Here is a 15,537-nt window from a genome sequence, read left to right as displayed (position 1 = left end):
TATTAGCTCATGAGCCTCAGCTACAGGTATCTTTGATTGTATTTTACAGCATCCCACTGGAATTTGGACATGGACAAAGTGAGACACCAATAAGGTTGTGAGCGGCTGGGCAAAGAGCTGAACTGACCTCATCAAGCTCTTGATTTTTGAAAGGCTGCGATGTATACAGTTTATCAATAAGGAAAGAATGAGATCGCTTTCACTTTTTAAAAAACTTTGTTCTGCGTTCCTGCTGTGATACCTACCATTAACAAATGTGTCGGAGCAGTAATGATGAATGACACAAAAGAGTCTAATTGTCAAAACTTTAAAAGAGATGTAAAAAGTGGCCATTGTATCATATCTGTCTATCGTTTTGGCGACTTTATTACAGTACAAAAACAGCATCATTTTATTGCCATGATTTATTTCAGTATACACTATCTTCCCAAATAAATTCAATTTCAATTTATTTTGTGGTAAAAGCGCTCAGTTTTACTAACTTATCGACACATTCGTCCATCAAGAACTAGCACAGCTTTGATTTTATTTTTCTTCTCCTCTATCACATTATTACTTAATACACTGTAGGTTTATTGTTACACAATAGCAAATCTTCTTCTCCGTCTGACAACAAATCAAGCAGTGAACAAGCAATTTTGATAATAATGACATTAGTTACAATCATTGTGAGAAAGTATCCTACCATAGAACATTGGCTGATCTTCAATTTGATTGTGAACTCCATTTTTAATTCGATAACAGAGTATAGTTGATAAATACACTCATTGGTTAAGACACTTACAGTATGTTAAATAAAATGTTGCTGGTAATAATCTTCTGGTTCAAAAGATAATGATTGATTGCAGCATCACTCAAATAGATGTTATTCACAAAATTTTTGAACAATTAATCAACACAGCATTGTATCATTGACATATAAAGGGAGCACGAGAAAAGATCAGGTATCAAATTTGTTCATTGTACAAGCACATGTTGTGGCCAGAGCTACTTTAAACGCGATGAACAAGCTGTCAGTTTGATTCTTTTATGGCTGGATCTTAGGGAAGAGTCATCCTGCATACTAATAATCATATTGAACCATGTTATAATCAGTTAGATTCATCTTACTTTGATCGCATTAGAATATTTGTGTGAATAGAATAGTTTATATTCTGTTACAAACTGCATCATTTACTGCCGACAAGATGCTGTGTATGTTCAATTTGGTGCAAAAAAGAATGCTTTTATCAAGAAAGAGCAGATAGTATTGATGCTGTTAAATCAACCTATATAATCACTGAAAGCATATATAATATAGATGATTTTTTAAAGAGGCATAACTTTAATATTACTTGCCAAACATAACCATCTTTCTAACTGCTCATGCCCTGATTAAATCGAATTATACAAACATATCTTGTTTTAAGAGCAAAAATAACTCCTTACACTGATAGAAAAGTGAATTTTTCAGCAATATGAACGAAGAAGCAGTAATTGATTTAGCTGATCCTATCATTCTGAAATCACAAGTTTATAAAAGCATTGCCTCTATATTATCAAGCACGTTTATTTTCTTTTGAAAAGTACAAGGACGATTATGAAATGTTGAATGATATGACAGAAATTTTTTAAAAAAAGAATATGTCTATGATAATACCATCACACCTAACTTGACCTTAGCATGTAAAATTAAATAAATACTACTCAATGCTCCATAACTTAGCATCTCAATGGCTTCTCAAAGGTGAGAGAGGGGAAGGTATTTCAAGGTATTTTGTACTAATGATTTTGGAAAGCGTACTAATCATTTTGAGAAATAGCACACTATGTGAGAAAATGATTCGCGCATTTTATAAATAAAAAATCACACACCAAGTTACTTTATTGGAACCGTAAATAATAATATTTGTAAACTTTATTTAATATTAAATTTGGTAAAGCCACTTTTGAAAAGCAAAAAAAAAAAAAAAAAAATCGTTTTATGCGTAGTGAGTCCCTTATTTACTTTTCTTTGATTAAAAGGTAATGGGTATTGAAGATCATTAAAATAAACTACGGTAGCCGCTTGATGAAAATTATTGTTTTTATCGTTCAAACTCATTGAACATTTCTATTTTATTGTTGTTTATAAAGTTGTGTTCTGGTTTTTTATTCTACAAGTTTTCAATGATGATTGCAGAAGCACCACCGCCACCATTACAAATACCAGCCGCACCAAACTTGGCGCCCTTATTCTTTAAAATGGAAGAAAGTGTTGTGATAATACGAGCACCAGAGCAACCCAAAGGATGGCCCATAGCAACAGCACCACCCCAGACATTACTAGAATGAAGAAATTAAGACCTTCCACCTTTGTTTTACTTTTCTGACTTACACTTTTTCATGAGAAAGGTTCAAGAGCTTCATATTGGCACAGGCGACTACTGAGAAGGCCTCGCTGATTTCATAAAAAGAGATATCTTCCTCTGTCAAACCAGCATGTTTAATAGCTTTGGGAATAGCAAGAGAAGGTGAGGTAGTGAAGCGAGCAGGTGTTTGTTCGGCTTCACCCCAACCACAAATCTTGGCAATCAAAGTCAAGTTGTATTTTTCAGCAGCTTCCTTGGAGACAAGGATGAGTGCAGACGCACCATCTGAAAAAGGAGGGGAGTTAGCAGCAGTCACGGTACCATCCTTGGGTTGGAAAGCGGGGCGAACAGTACGAAGTTTCTGTTTGTTCAATCTGGAGATTTCATCATCCGTCTCAATCACTCGGTCAGGCTTGCCGCGACCTCCAGACACGGTGACAGGAATGATCTCTTCCTTAAAGTGACCAGCAGCCGTAGCAGCCTGGGCACGCTCGTAGGATTCAATAGCATAATCATCTTGCTGCTCACGCGTTATTCCGTACTCTGCAGCGCATTCTTCACCAGCAAAGCCCATCAAGTAGTCATTATAGAAATCGGTCAGTCCGTCCTTGACGACACCGTCAATGACTTCAGTGTGGCCATAAGTGGAACCAAAACGTTGCTTGGGTAAATAGTAAGGCACGTTGCTCATGGATTCCATACCACCGGCAACAACCACATCCGCGTTACCAAGCATGATTGTTTGTGCAGCCAAGATGACGGCTGTTTGAATAGATTGATATTAATCTTTTGCGTAAAGTGATCTGTACAGCTTTCTCAAATTACCTTTCATGCCTGAAGCGCAGACCTTGTTGACAGTAGTAGAGATCGTGGTATCTTTCAGGCCGGCCCCAATGGCAGCTTGACGAGCGGGGTTTTGGCCAAGGCCAGCTGGCATAACACAGCCAAAGATGGCTTCCTCAACAGCTTCAGGAGGCAAATTGGCCTTTTTAAGAGCACCTGTTGCCCGATATAAATGAGCATGACTTTGTTTTCCATTTATTTCTTCATGAAATACCTTCAATAGAAATAGATCCAAGCTTAGTAGCAGACAAAGAAACCAAAGAGCCATTGAAGCCACCAAGAGGAGTACGAACAGCAGCAGCAATATAGACCTCTAAAAACGTAATCTGTTTAGTTTCTTTTGAACTCACAAAAAGTTCAATCGGAAGAACGCTTTTGCGATTCTTTCATTGACATAAAGAGTATTTTTACCGCGTTGAGACATTTGTATAGAATAAAAAAAGATGAAGAAAGCAAAGAACAAGCTGTAGCATGAAACTGCTATTTATAGTGATGTCTGCTTTAGTGTAACAATTTTTTGATTAGTCATAATGCGATCCATCACAAAACATAAAGAGGGGCATTTAGCAATAAACTCAAAAATTGAGAACAGTATATGTACATGATTGATGTGGATCATATTAACAATGTCATCCTTAGTAAATGCAGTAGTGTTGTTATAAAAAATCCTTCACCTAAATTGCTTTCCCGCTATTTGAATTTTTTTTCTTGCCTGCTATTTTGGGGCCATTTCGATCAAAGTAAAAGATATTCTACATCATCAATACCTTAAAAATATTTCTTTGGCTGATTTACTTGTTCAAGGTTTGAAATCAATGTGTTGATTTACTCTTGAATGATATAAATTTAGTTTAATAAAACATCGAGTCTGAGTCGCGATTGTGTAACTATCCTTCATGACCATTGGGGTCCAATTCTTAAAGTATGCAAGAAAACGCAAAGTTTCACAAATGATATGCTGCGTGCCCCTCCTACTGAACTTTTATTTTTCATGTCTCTAGCTGTATGACTCAATATTTCAGAATCTCACAAAAAAAAGGGGGTCCTTTAAGGATCATTCATAAATAGATGGGATTGTTTATTTTTTGTCCTGTTCAACATTCAACTTTTTAAACGCGACTCTTGTCTTGTCCGCATTGTTTGCTACCCATTCTTGCACTCTGCATCCAAGCAGCTTGGTGTATTTTCCAAAAAAGTTGGTGTCGTACTTTTTCATTTTTACAAAGCCATGTCTTCTTTCAAGAACCTGCTCAGCAGCCATATGATATTCGTGTATGTGAGCATAGACCCGATTGATACCGTGTTCATTGGCCCATGTCATGGCTCTGTTTAATAACAAAGTAGAAAGGCCACAGCTTTGCATATCTGAGCGAATGGCCCATCGAGTGATCGTGGCTGTTCGTGGTGCATGTTTATCCATCCATGTGCGCTCTCCTACTGGCTGTTTCTTTTCGAGGAATGCAGGCACAGGCAAACGAAAGAGTTCAAAGGCAGCAGAGACGACTTGTTTCCAGGGTTTGGAAACATGTGTGCGTCGATCTCGAATTTCTTGCTCATTGCAAAGAATGCCAATCATACCGCAAATCTCATCATCAATGGACAAAACCCAAAAGTGAGAAGGATCTTGCTGATCAACAGGCTTGCGTTCTTTTTTCTCGTCTTGGATGATATAATTTAAATAGTACAAATCAGGATCGTGAAGGTCATTTGCTCTGGCTTCTTCAACATAGGTGGAAAGATCGACTCTGTCGGATACAATAAATATCATGCTGAATCCTATCACGGCCCATAAAAAGGTGGCGATTATCTTGGTCATTGTCACTGCCCATTCGGGGAGCTCGAAGACGAGGAGCACTTTGGGAATAGTATACAGAAGACAAGAATACACGCCAAACCAGATGGCCCAAGTGGTAGGTGCCCAGAGTTTTCTTCTGATACTTTCATAGACCAGTGGAACACAAGTGCTACAAAAAAGATAATCCACTTGTTCAAAGTCAGTATCTCTGTAGGTTCTTAAGACTACTTTTGGTTGCTTCTCTTCTTCTTTCTTTGCCATCTACGAGAATAAAGAACCAAAAGAGAAAAAAAAGGTGCTCGAGAAAGACAGCACCCAAAAAAAGTACTTATTTCCACAATTGGGATAATACGGACATTGAAACTTTTTTGCTTGAGCAAAGGTCAAGCAAGTCAGCACTTTTACCCCTTTCAGCTTTCGTTTATACAAGCAAATTATATCTTGATAAAACAAAAGAGAGAAAGAGAGAGAGAGAAAAAAGAGTTTACTACATATCTTTTATTTGCTGTTTTTTTTTTTTTTAATGAAATATACACAAAGTCCAAACTGATCAAAATTGTTCTTTTCTTTTTCCAAAATGTCTACATTAAGAAAAGACTAGTGCTGATGGTTGCTTTTCTTGAGAAAAAAATGTTCATAAGTACAGTAAGCAGCGAATGCAACTGTAGCAATGCCAAGTCCAGGAAACATTGTCTTGAAGTTGGATGATTTTGAGAAAATCGGGTGTTTGCGCCAGGCTTCACGCTTAGCCCAAGGGTCGTGGTAAACAGGTATCTTTACTTGTGCTTCGACGTGTGATTTTACCATTTGTTGATGAAAGGTTTATTGGATCGGAAGAAATAAGTTTGCCATTCTGCTTGTCCAACCCTGGTTTCGGTGACGTTCATACTTTCATGAGCGCCGTCACGCTTACAGTTTATCCGAAATGAAATAATGAGTACAGTGAATTTTCTGTTGCAGCAGCAAAAAAGAAATATACAAAAGAAGGATGGTCAAAGGATGTATGTGAAAAATGAGCAGCGTAGAAAGTAAAGGCCATGATGATCCAAGTATAATAATCTAAATGATACCTTTAATAAAAAGAGAATTGTTGTTTTCAAGGCTACATGTGTTCTATATGTTGGAATATCTAGAAATGAATGGGTAACAAATCGATATCCGCTTTACAACATGATTCAGCGTGTGCAGAGCTTTGTTCTTTCGCTGGCAAAAACAATGCGCGTATTTTTGACTGGTGTAAATATCTAACAAGTCCAAAATGTACGCTGAATGAGTCTTCTCTTGAGTACGACTCAAAGCCATTCAACTTTTTTATGATGTAGGTGTCTTGTATTTATTCTTGGACTTGTAATAGTATTATATATCTTTCAAATGTAGTTTCTTCAAGTCCTTAAGGTTATTATTGTAAGCAATTTATTATGATGAACCATTTAAAAACTGTGATGAATATTTACGTTCTACATTCAAAAACCAATGTTTAAAGCTTTCCTTTTAGATAAAATCAATCCTTGTAGCCTTTGTCCTCTATCAAAGTCCTTTGCATACATGCGCAATTCAATCCAACATAACGCTTCTTGTTGAATTAGCTTAAATAGTCAGCTAATCAAAGCTTTTATATTTAATATTATTTTATCGGACACCAAGAAAAAAAGATAGAAATCACTAGAAAAATGCATTTCAAGGAATAATCTGGAAAATGCTGATTTGCTTTAATAGCTTAATTTTTTTTTCTTGCATGTCTATTGGAGCTTATAAAAAAGTATGTGGATATAAACATAATACGTGCTGTAAGATGTTTATTAAAGTATCAGCTCTCAAGCAGAATCCAAAAATGCTATACTATTTTAGGTTATTTCTAACAAGATTACCAAGATAGGTCCTCTTACCACTTTTCTCTAATGTATATCTTGGGGGCTGTGATAAGATATATAGAGAAAACGAGAGCAGAAGCTACTTTATTTAGCATTCATACATGCTACCAAGTTTCTGAAACAAGGCTTTGATGTTACGGGCCCTCAGGTTTTCATCGTGACTTCTCGAGTTATTAGCAGAGCTTTCCAAGTCAAATAGCGTTTTATCTAGATTGACAAGTATCTCGAGATTTTTAAGCGTCTCTTCTTGCATGTCAGCTGGCTGATGCAGGTCAAGAGGACCAGAGAAGGCGTTTTCTAAATCATCCACGGCGTCTACTTCTTGCTTTATTTTTTGTTGTCCTGCGGCGATACAAGCTTGAAGCTTTTCAAGGGTTTCTTTGACTGCATCATTTAGTTCAGCTAACGGAAAGGTAAGATGGTTGATTGTGAGTTAGATCATGAATCGCTTCAACCTGATATATCTTTGCTAGTGTCCATCAGGCAATTTATTAACAATTGATCGACATGGGCCGCAAACAGCATCCTTAATCTCGCTTGACCTTGTACAAATGCAGCGTATGCATCACTTGACATAAAAAATTAGATACGATTAACAATCATGTTCAAACTGTACGCATGTGCCTGCCTTTCTTGACGTATAACTGAAAAGCAATTGTATTGACTTTCAATCGTTTCATGTAAAACTCTCAACTTTTCTTTGGTTGATTGTTGGTTTTCTTCAATCATAAAACGAGAAAGAAAAGAAAAAACATGTTGTCGTTTTGGACATGATTGATAATTAAGCATTCAACATGACATGACTATCAATTGACCAAAGTCGAATGACTTGTCATAAATAAAAGAAACCATAAATAGTTTAATTTTTGTTTATTGAAAGTTACATTTCAGCCAACTGATAATAAAAGTAGGAAGAGGGAGGGAAAGATGAAAAGAAGGTAAAAAGATTAAATGTCATTTCTAGTAAATTGTAAGTTTAAATAAGTCATTCATGCAAAAAAAAAAAAGAAAGAAAAAAAAGAGCCAGTTTATGCAGATGCGACTACAACAGCAGGTGTAGTTTCTACGACACTGTTATTGCTATGACTTTCTTGAATAACATTTTCAGAAACCTCTTCCGTCTTTTCTTCATCATCCTCCTTCTTTTCGTCATCCTTCTTACTCTCTTCTCTTTCTTCCTCAGTCGTAGGGTCAGCAGGAGTAACTGGGCTAGTAGGTGTCTTTGACTTCTTCTTCTTGGAGAACAACTCAGTCAGGCGACCAAGGGGAGAAGAAGGACGCGTCTCTTCCTTCTTTTCTTCCTCATGAGCTTCTATGCAGATTGTGTACGTTAGTATCCTTTTTCTATCAGAGGGGAATGAGAAGTTTCGGATAAAAAAGGGGGGAGAAGAAAGAGAGGAGTTGTTTAGGGAGATTTACCTCTATGTTCAGTTTCAACTTCCAACTTGGGAGCTTCGGTAAGACCAGGTTCAGCTGACACTTCTTCAACGACCTCTTTAGGGGCTTCTTCCTGCTTCTTTTTACCAAAGATTTTGCTAATAAAAGATTGACGTTTGTTGGCTATAGGAGTATTCACCTGAGCATCTGTTTGCTCTGTCTCAGGAGCAGCCTCAACTGCTTCACCTTCCGCAGTCTCACTCACTTCCCTTGCAGCCTTTTTCACTTCAGGGACTTCTTCTTCAGGAGTCCCATCCGTCACGGCAGCCGCCGTCGCAGCCTCTGTCACATCCTCGGTTTCGATCGGCTGAAGTTGTTTGATCTGAGGCAATTCGGTAGCAACCAGCTCGGATTCAGTCATAGCGTTCGTACCTTCCTCATTCATCTTTGGAGCAGACTAAAGAGCAACCCTGTTTGATTAACATGTCCTTTTAAAAAATAGATGGATCTCTTTACCTTGGACCTTGAAAAAAACGAACCAAATCCTTTGGTCTTCTTTTTTTGTTCGGCTGTTTCGACAGCAGAGCCTTCGGCTTCCTCTTGTTCTTCTTTCTTTGACTTTCCAAAAGGATTAAAGATCGTGCGACGCTTGGAAACGGATGCCTTGGGGGTATTTGCAATTTCTTCCGTAGGCACTGGCTCTTCGACCGATGTGGGTTCTTCAACAGTTCCTTCGGTCCCAACCGCTTCTGCTTCAGTTGTTTCCGTCTTATCAGCAATTGGAGAGTCAACAGTAGGTTCAGTTGAAATAGGAAGAGTAGCGTCAGTCATAACGAAAAATGGATTTAAAAAGAAACAAGAAGAGAAAAAGAAAGATTTTATGCACTGTGCTTTATATCCTTTTTTTTTTTTTTTTTTTTTTTTGCATACAACGTTTTAAGCACGAGTGATGATTGTAGTGGGGGAGTAGAAAGGAGTTGGATTGGTTACACTGTAATTTATCGTATCCTTAGCATGAATACATGCACTTTTTTTTTTTTTTTTTTTTTTAATATGAAGCCATGCAAAATCATAAAGTCAATCTTTATTGCCTATATTGGTGAGCCTTCAGCATGGCCTTCAATAGAATCAAAATCATGCTTTTAGTGCTGCTACGACTGCAAAAAAAGGAAAAAGGGAGACAGATGGTGGTTTGGATGCCTAGCAGCGATGGTGATTCAAGTTGTATTACAAAGATAGCATTGCCATCCTCAAGGCTGTCCTTCTTTCTTGATCTACTCATATCTTTTCACAAAGGAACCTGTCACATAGCCTATTTTGGCTTTCACCAGCTTTTTAAGGTTGCACGATATTTCATGTTTTGTCAAGATCAAAAGATAGACATTAAACAAAACGACAGTACATGTTTTGACTCCTAGTGTACACAGCAACCCTTTACTATCTCAAAACCATATCCTCCCTTTCTACTCTCTCCTCTTTCTCCTTTTTTCTTTTCTCTTTGATACAAAGTTCTAAAGATAAGAAAGAGGGGATCAAATAAAATTAAAAATCGCGTACGAGACTAAAAAAAAAAAGTATTAAAAAACACATGGAACGTTGGTTTGAAAGGAGCCATGCCAAATATAGAGTTTCTACAAGCAACAGTCATTCATACAAAAGGTGTCGCACAAGAAGGTAAATGATGTTTGAACAGAGAAGGAGCGTTTCCTTCTCCTCCATCCTGTTTTCCGAATTTTTGCAACCTTTGGCACAAATCTTATTTTCATGAGCATTTGGGTAGTTTATAGGCGGATCTGGAAAAAGCTCATCTCAACTTGTTTTTTTCTGAACTTAAGGTTGCATACTGCCTTTTGAACACAGTATGAACAGTCATGCTTATTTTGGGGATTAAGCAGTGGATCACAATGACGTTTGATGAACGCTTCATCCTCCTTTTTTTCTTCTTGTTCAACACTGTTCTCTAATGAATCCAATGGTCTCTTTCTCTGTTTCGTTCCTCTTGCTGCTTTTAAGGGGTAAAGGAAGGGGGGGGGAAATGAGAATTGTTTGTTATTTGTGTTGCCTAGAATAAGACGGATGATGAATCAAGACCTATCAGTCAGTGTCTTGTACTGTTGATGCTCATCAGTGGCAACGTTCATAATGAATTCGTTTGGATACATCCACCTCTGATCCTCTCTTTCAATCGACCGCTCTGCCCTGAAGAAAAAGGAGGAGGGGGGAGATCCGGCTCTGAAGGCTGCACTCCCCCTAATTTTTACAAAAAAAAAGAGAATTCAAAAGCGGGTCCAACCTGGCTGTAGATGTCGAATGAGACAAGGGACTTTATCCTCAAATGACGACAGTAGACATGCTTCTTTTTTGGTGTTCTTCATCCATCCAACACAAAGGATTTGGTCAGCAGAATGATAAAAAGTCATCCACTGGTAACAAGGTGTGGATCAAGAACATGCATCCTCTTTTTGCGCCATGTTTCCACTCTATCAAACCTTATGCAAAGTGATTCGAAATCAACTGCAGTAAACAACAGTGATCAAGAAAGCCTGGTTAGCAGTAACAGATGGCCTCCTCCCCTACGCTCTCCTTTTGTTTCTTTTCAAATTAAATCCAATTAAACTATCGTGCACTATAGTGTAACCTTGCCTTTGTCGTTTATACTTTTGGATGGAAAAGCATCCTTGCTTTTTTTTTTTTATAGCAAAAAAAAAAAAAAAAAAAAAAAAAATACTCACCAGGAGTGCTTGGACTCAAAAATCAATTGAAAACAGACAGCTTCGAATCTGGTCATTTCATTCGTCACTCTATTGCTCTTGATCATCCTACTATACTTGTTTTGCTTTAAAGGCTCAAAATGAATCAAATGAGTCATCAGCTTCATGAACCACTTTTTTGTTCAGATTTCACACGTTGTTTTTCATGAATGGGGGTGATGATGTAAACATCATGGCATTTCATGATTGATTCTAGCCAAACAAATACTGTTTCAGGACGCTAGCTGTTTTTTTTTACTAAAATAAAACCTGTTGTACACAACAGGTTATGTTGATATCTGTGTGTAAAAAGCTTAACCCCTTTAATCGCCTTTTACGGACAAGAGTGAAAAGGGGAAGAATAGGAGATGCAGACTTGACCGAGGTTGACTGTAAAGCATTCAACCTTTCTGTAAGTTCATTGTTGAAGAATCACAAAAAGAACTTTGAGATGATTCAAAAGATCATGACAGAACAAAGCAGAATCTATTCATCTCAACGCATGGCTTCATATTGGCCACATCCTGCATTGGTGAGTATAGTAAAAAAAAAAAAAAAGATACAGTTGCATAGGGTTAAGCTTTTTTCTTTTGCACACATTCAGTAGATTGTCTCTGCCCTTTGTTTTTCAAGCAACCTCCCGATTTTGGTGTTTGAAAAAGAAAAGGTTATTTTAGTTGGTAGATTGATTCTAGACGATGATGCACACGAAAGACATTGAAGTGATGTGGATCTCAAAAGGGGGGGGGGGAGGTCCACATAAAGATGTCTGAAAGACCAAGATATGTCAAAGAACCAAGTGAACGGATGCTTGCTTTCTAATGATGATTTCCATTTGTTGGATAAATTCTGTCTGTGCTCATCCGATGTGCATCCATACTCCCTTTATCCCTCACGTCTCATTTGTGCTACAGGCCAACGATGGGGTTCAATCAAAACAGGTTACTCGTCCTTGTCATTTTACTCGCCTCCTATCTTTTGTCATCGAGACGTGCTGTTTATAAAACTTTGAAATGGATCTGTGCAAGGCCTTTGATGAGCCCAGCCTCTGCTTTTTCTTTTACTTGCCGTTTGTTGAGTCGGATGCGGTTGACATCGATGCCTTTTCGATCCTACATAAACACAGTGAGACAAGGGATTGGTTTATAAAGGAAAGCAGAATCAGACGTGATATGCAACATCATGAGGGTCCATTGATCTTTGGTTGCTGCCAATCACTGTGGATACGTTTTCTTTTGGCATCTTTCTTTTTTTTTCTGTCTTCATCATAATCAAGTTTGCTGGTTACTGACTTGTGGATATTCTAGGTCAAACAGGGTGATACTCTGTAATACTTTATCAAAAGTGCGCCCAAGCCGTTTTAGCAAAGAAGACATGATAAAAAGAGCATGTTTCCCAACAAAGGCTTTCACTATTGTATTGAAATGGTAAGTGACCTAACCGATTGGTATCCCCCAAAATAGTGTACTTGATAAAATAAACAGAGTGTGGCTGTATCGGTGATAAAAGAAGGCAAGTTTTATTCAAAAACAAAAGTGTGTCAGTTGATTTCATCTTTTGTTGCAGTGAGAATGCTGAATAATAAACCGATCGTGCATCATTCAAGGACAAGGATGAGAGTACTTTCGATTCGTGTAAACATAACTGTGAATATACATCCACTGCCTTTTCCCTCCTCATGCGTCCTATTTTCACAGAGCCCCTAGTCAAGATCAGGGCAAGCAATAAAGAGACAGGGTTCAACAGAAAACGATCCTATTGTTTTGATAGCAAGCTATCCTTTTTATAAACATGACAGTGCATCCATCCGAACTCGACAGCAAAAAAGAAAGGCATCATCCCTTGTGACTTGTTGCTACGAAACTTGTTATTAAACAGTATTGGATAACAATGGAGTTATTTTAGTAAAATTTTCTCAGGGTCACACGAACCAAGAAAGAGACTACAACGATGATACACTTATCCATCAAAGCCAGCTTTTTTTTTTTTTTTTTTTTAAAAAAAAAAAAAAAATAAGGTCAGAAAAATATCTCATCAAACCAAACAAACAAAAAAAAGGGGGGGGACAATCACCTTTTACAGAAGCCTGAGAGAGCTACAAAAGGGACGTTTGCATCCATCGGCTGACACTCATCTTCGGTTGCTCATCCAAGCAGTCATACTCGTTGACTTATTGCGTTCTTTGCAGTCAACCCTATCTTTGCAACCGCACCATTTTGCCTTCACCTGCTTCGAATGGCACCAGGGCTAGACGAAAAGGGGGGGGGGGCATTCAAAGCCTACGACTGTGATTTCTTTATCGCCAAGGACACGAAAGCATTTGCCTTTTTTTCACCGTCATGATAGAGTGAAGAAGCTCTGGCGGGTATCACAGAATTAGGGTTTCAGAAATAGGCTAAGCAAAATAGAGTTGTGAGATGAAGAAAGATAGTCTAATTTAGAAGATGTACAACAGTTCAGGACGCATGAAAGACCAGTGATAACCATCCCCTCGCTCCACTGCCTCTTCTGAAAGAAATCAGAGCCAAATGGCATCCCACAAGGGGATGTCTATCGATCAAGCCAATCAAGGTGCCCACGACTTTAAATAGCGACTGTAGGATAACAAAGGGGGATTGTACTGGGTGTTGAAAGTCAAATTTCTAGATTCTTCCCCCCCCCTCACAGTCGCATTTAAAATGGCCTGTCGACCGCTTTCCGTCTGAACAGGACGACGGAAGACCTGATTGTGTTTGAAACCGGCCAGAAAGAAACCTGAGGGGGGATCAGATTTATTTTCAAAAGGGAAATATACATTCGACAAGAAAGGGGCTTGTTTGGATTCATCCAGAGTCTGCTGCTGAGATCATCTGTTGAGAGGTAAAAACGAGATGAAGATGTCCATCGCGTTCAGAAGCAGGTGAGGATCATGTTGCTTTGTGTGATGAAGCTTTCTGTCATCAGTGAACAGCAGCGTGGCCTTTGTTTCATGTTGGAGGATTGAGTTTGGCTTGTTTGCAAAACAAAACTGTAGATGACAGGATAGACCTGAGATGATGAACAGTGTTACTAACCGCTGAGCTCAATTGGCTGTATGACCCCGAATGCTTTGACCAATTTCTTATTTTTTTTTTTTGGAATCCTCCTTGCAGTGATTTTAGTATTCTTTTTTTTCTTTTTTTTTTTTTAAAAAAAAAAGGAAAAATAGTAACATGTTATAATAATAGAGGTTATTTATTCCAAATAGTAACATTTCATTCGGCGGTGTCCATGTAAAGTAGGTTGTGTTCCACTCCTTTCCCCAAAACCAATCAATGGACATTATTTTGTGTTCTCAAAATATACTTGAACCAGAAGATCATGATCTTCTCAATTCATTGTTATACACAGCTTGTTGGGATAAATCACAAATTAAACCAACAAAAAAGATGGACGATAAAACAATAGATTCATAAAGTGCATTAGAGCAAAGACGAGGATATCTGTCCTCGAATCACAATACATTCATTGGGATTTGACTCTTGTAGCTTCTTGTCAACATCGTTTGTCATCTACACATCTTCACTGACCTCTTTACTCAACATGATTGAATTCATTTCACAACCATTTTATTTTCCAGATAGAGCACCTTGACTGGCCACACAGAGATTCATGGCTTTTGTGATCAACTGATGATGATGACCCTATCCATGACTTGTTCACCTCTGAGCAGCTTGTAATAGCTGATTGACAGACTTTGTTTCTTGGTTCTTTTCAAATTAAGAAAAGAAGAGGATGTGTTGTTTTTATAAATTAGAAAAGAAAGATGGTACACTGAAAGAAGGGCATGATGAATTGACAATGATGAAAGAATGCCTTTTGGTTTTGGTAGATCTCCTTTCAAAGCACCTCATGTTCTCACCGCTTCTTTTGCACCACAAAAGAACCCCTCCTCCGTCACGATTCTGCTTGCCTTTGTGATTCACCCCGTCTGAATCCCTGAGCAACATCAATAATTGTCCAAACAAACGTAGGATGACAACGACACGTTGAAGACATGAATTGTTAATCGGATTCGATGCCAAAAGAAGCAGAACGGCCACAATAGGATGCACAGCACATTCTTTTCATCTGCTTGTCTGTGAACAGGGTCTTGTCGACAATCAAAAAGATCGTTTTCATCCACAGACTGGGTGCTTTTGAGACATCATTGAATGGAGAAAGGTGTCAATTGAAAAAAAAAAAAAATAGTCGCATCCATTCTTTGTATTTGGACGCGTTGTGAACAAGTCAGCAGAGGCCATCCTTGGGCATCCTAAAGTGATAGGCCTTAGTTTAATCTCTGCCATTAAACTTTGAATGTTATTTTAGCAAGTGTGACACAAACTAAGAAAAAGATGACGCCTCTTTAGAGCAGTGATCACAATAAAGAGAAAGAAAGGCGGTTGGATGGGTAACAAGAGTCAAGTGATGTAATAAGATGATTACTTGATTAGGGTTTTTGTTTAGAAATAAAAATGTGGGGAAAATAGATCAAAAAGAGGGGGGGAAAACATTACGTTTTTAAATGTGCGCGCAAATAATGTAAACAAAACAGACGGGAATCCGTCATC

The 15,537-nt window shown here is 38.0% G+C and overlaps 5 protein-coding genes across 5 annotated transcripts; all 5 read right to left on the bottom strand.

The window, feature by feature from the left end:
* Positions 1-2,135: 2,135 nt before the first annotated feature.
* RO3G_14592 (uncharacterized protein) lies at positions 2,136-3,597 on the bottom strand (the record flags this gene model as incomplete). The annotated part of the gene is made up of 5 exons (XM_067669176.1): positions 2,136-2,304; positions 2,357-3,092; positions 3,156-3,329; positions 3,388-3,486; positions 3,585-3,597. 5 exons carry the CDS (start codon positions 3,595-3,597, stop codon positions 2,136-2,138), a joined length of 1,191 nt encoding a protein of 396 aa, XP_067525277.1.
* A 654-nt stretch (positions 3,598-4,251) lies between these two features.
* On the bottom strand, positions 4,252-5,229 carry RO3G_14591 (uncharacterized protein; the record flags this gene model as incomplete). The annotated part of the gene is made up of 1 exon (XM_067669175.1): positions 4,252-5,229. One exon carries the CDS (start codon positions 5,227-5,229, stop codon positions 4,252-4,254), a length of 978 nt encoding a protein of 325 aa, XP_067525276.1.
* Positions 5,230-5,565: 336 nt separating this feature from the next.
* RO3G_14590 (uncharacterized protein) lies at positions 5,566-5,775 on the bottom strand (the record flags this gene model as incomplete). Its single annotated transcript, XM_067669174.1, has 1 exon — positions 5,566-5,775. One exon carries the CDS (start codon positions 5,773-5,775, stop codon positions 5,566-5,568), a length of 210 nt encoding a protein of 69 aa, XP_067525275.1.
* Positions 5,776-6,927: 1,152 nt separating this feature from the next.
* RO3G_14589 (uncharacterized protein) lies at positions 6,928-7,415 on the bottom strand (the record flags this gene model as incomplete). The annotated part of the gene is made up of 2 exons (XM_067669173.1): positions 6,928-7,241; positions 7,382-7,415. The coding sequence occupies 2 exons, from the start codon at positions 7,413-7,415 to the stop codon at positions 6,928-6,930; spliced, it is 348 nt and encodes a 115-aa protein (XP_067525274.1).
* Positions 7,416-7,867: 452 nt separating this feature from the next.
* On the bottom strand, positions 7,868-9,047 carry RO3G_14588 (uncharacterized protein; the record flags this gene model as incomplete). Its single annotated transcript, XM_067669172.1, has 3 exons — positions 7,868-8,151; positions 8,259-8,673; positions 8,733-9,047. 3 exons carry the CDS (start codon positions 9,045-9,047, stop codon positions 7,868-7,870), a joined length of 1,014 nt encoding a protein of 337 aa, XP_067525273.1.
* Between the last annotated feature and the right edge of the window lie 6,490 nt (positions 9,048-15,537).

Source organism: Rhizopus delemar, genomic scaffold (assembly GCF_000149305.1).
Source record: "Rhizopus delemar RA 99-880 supercont3.14 genomic scaffold, whole genome shotgun sequence".
NCBI classification, from domain to species: Eukaryota; Fungi; Mucoromycota; class Mucoromycetes; order Mucorales; family Rhizopodaceae; genus Rhizopus; species Rhizopus delemar.
This window is presented reverse-complemented; position numbering and strand designations above follow the sequence as displayed.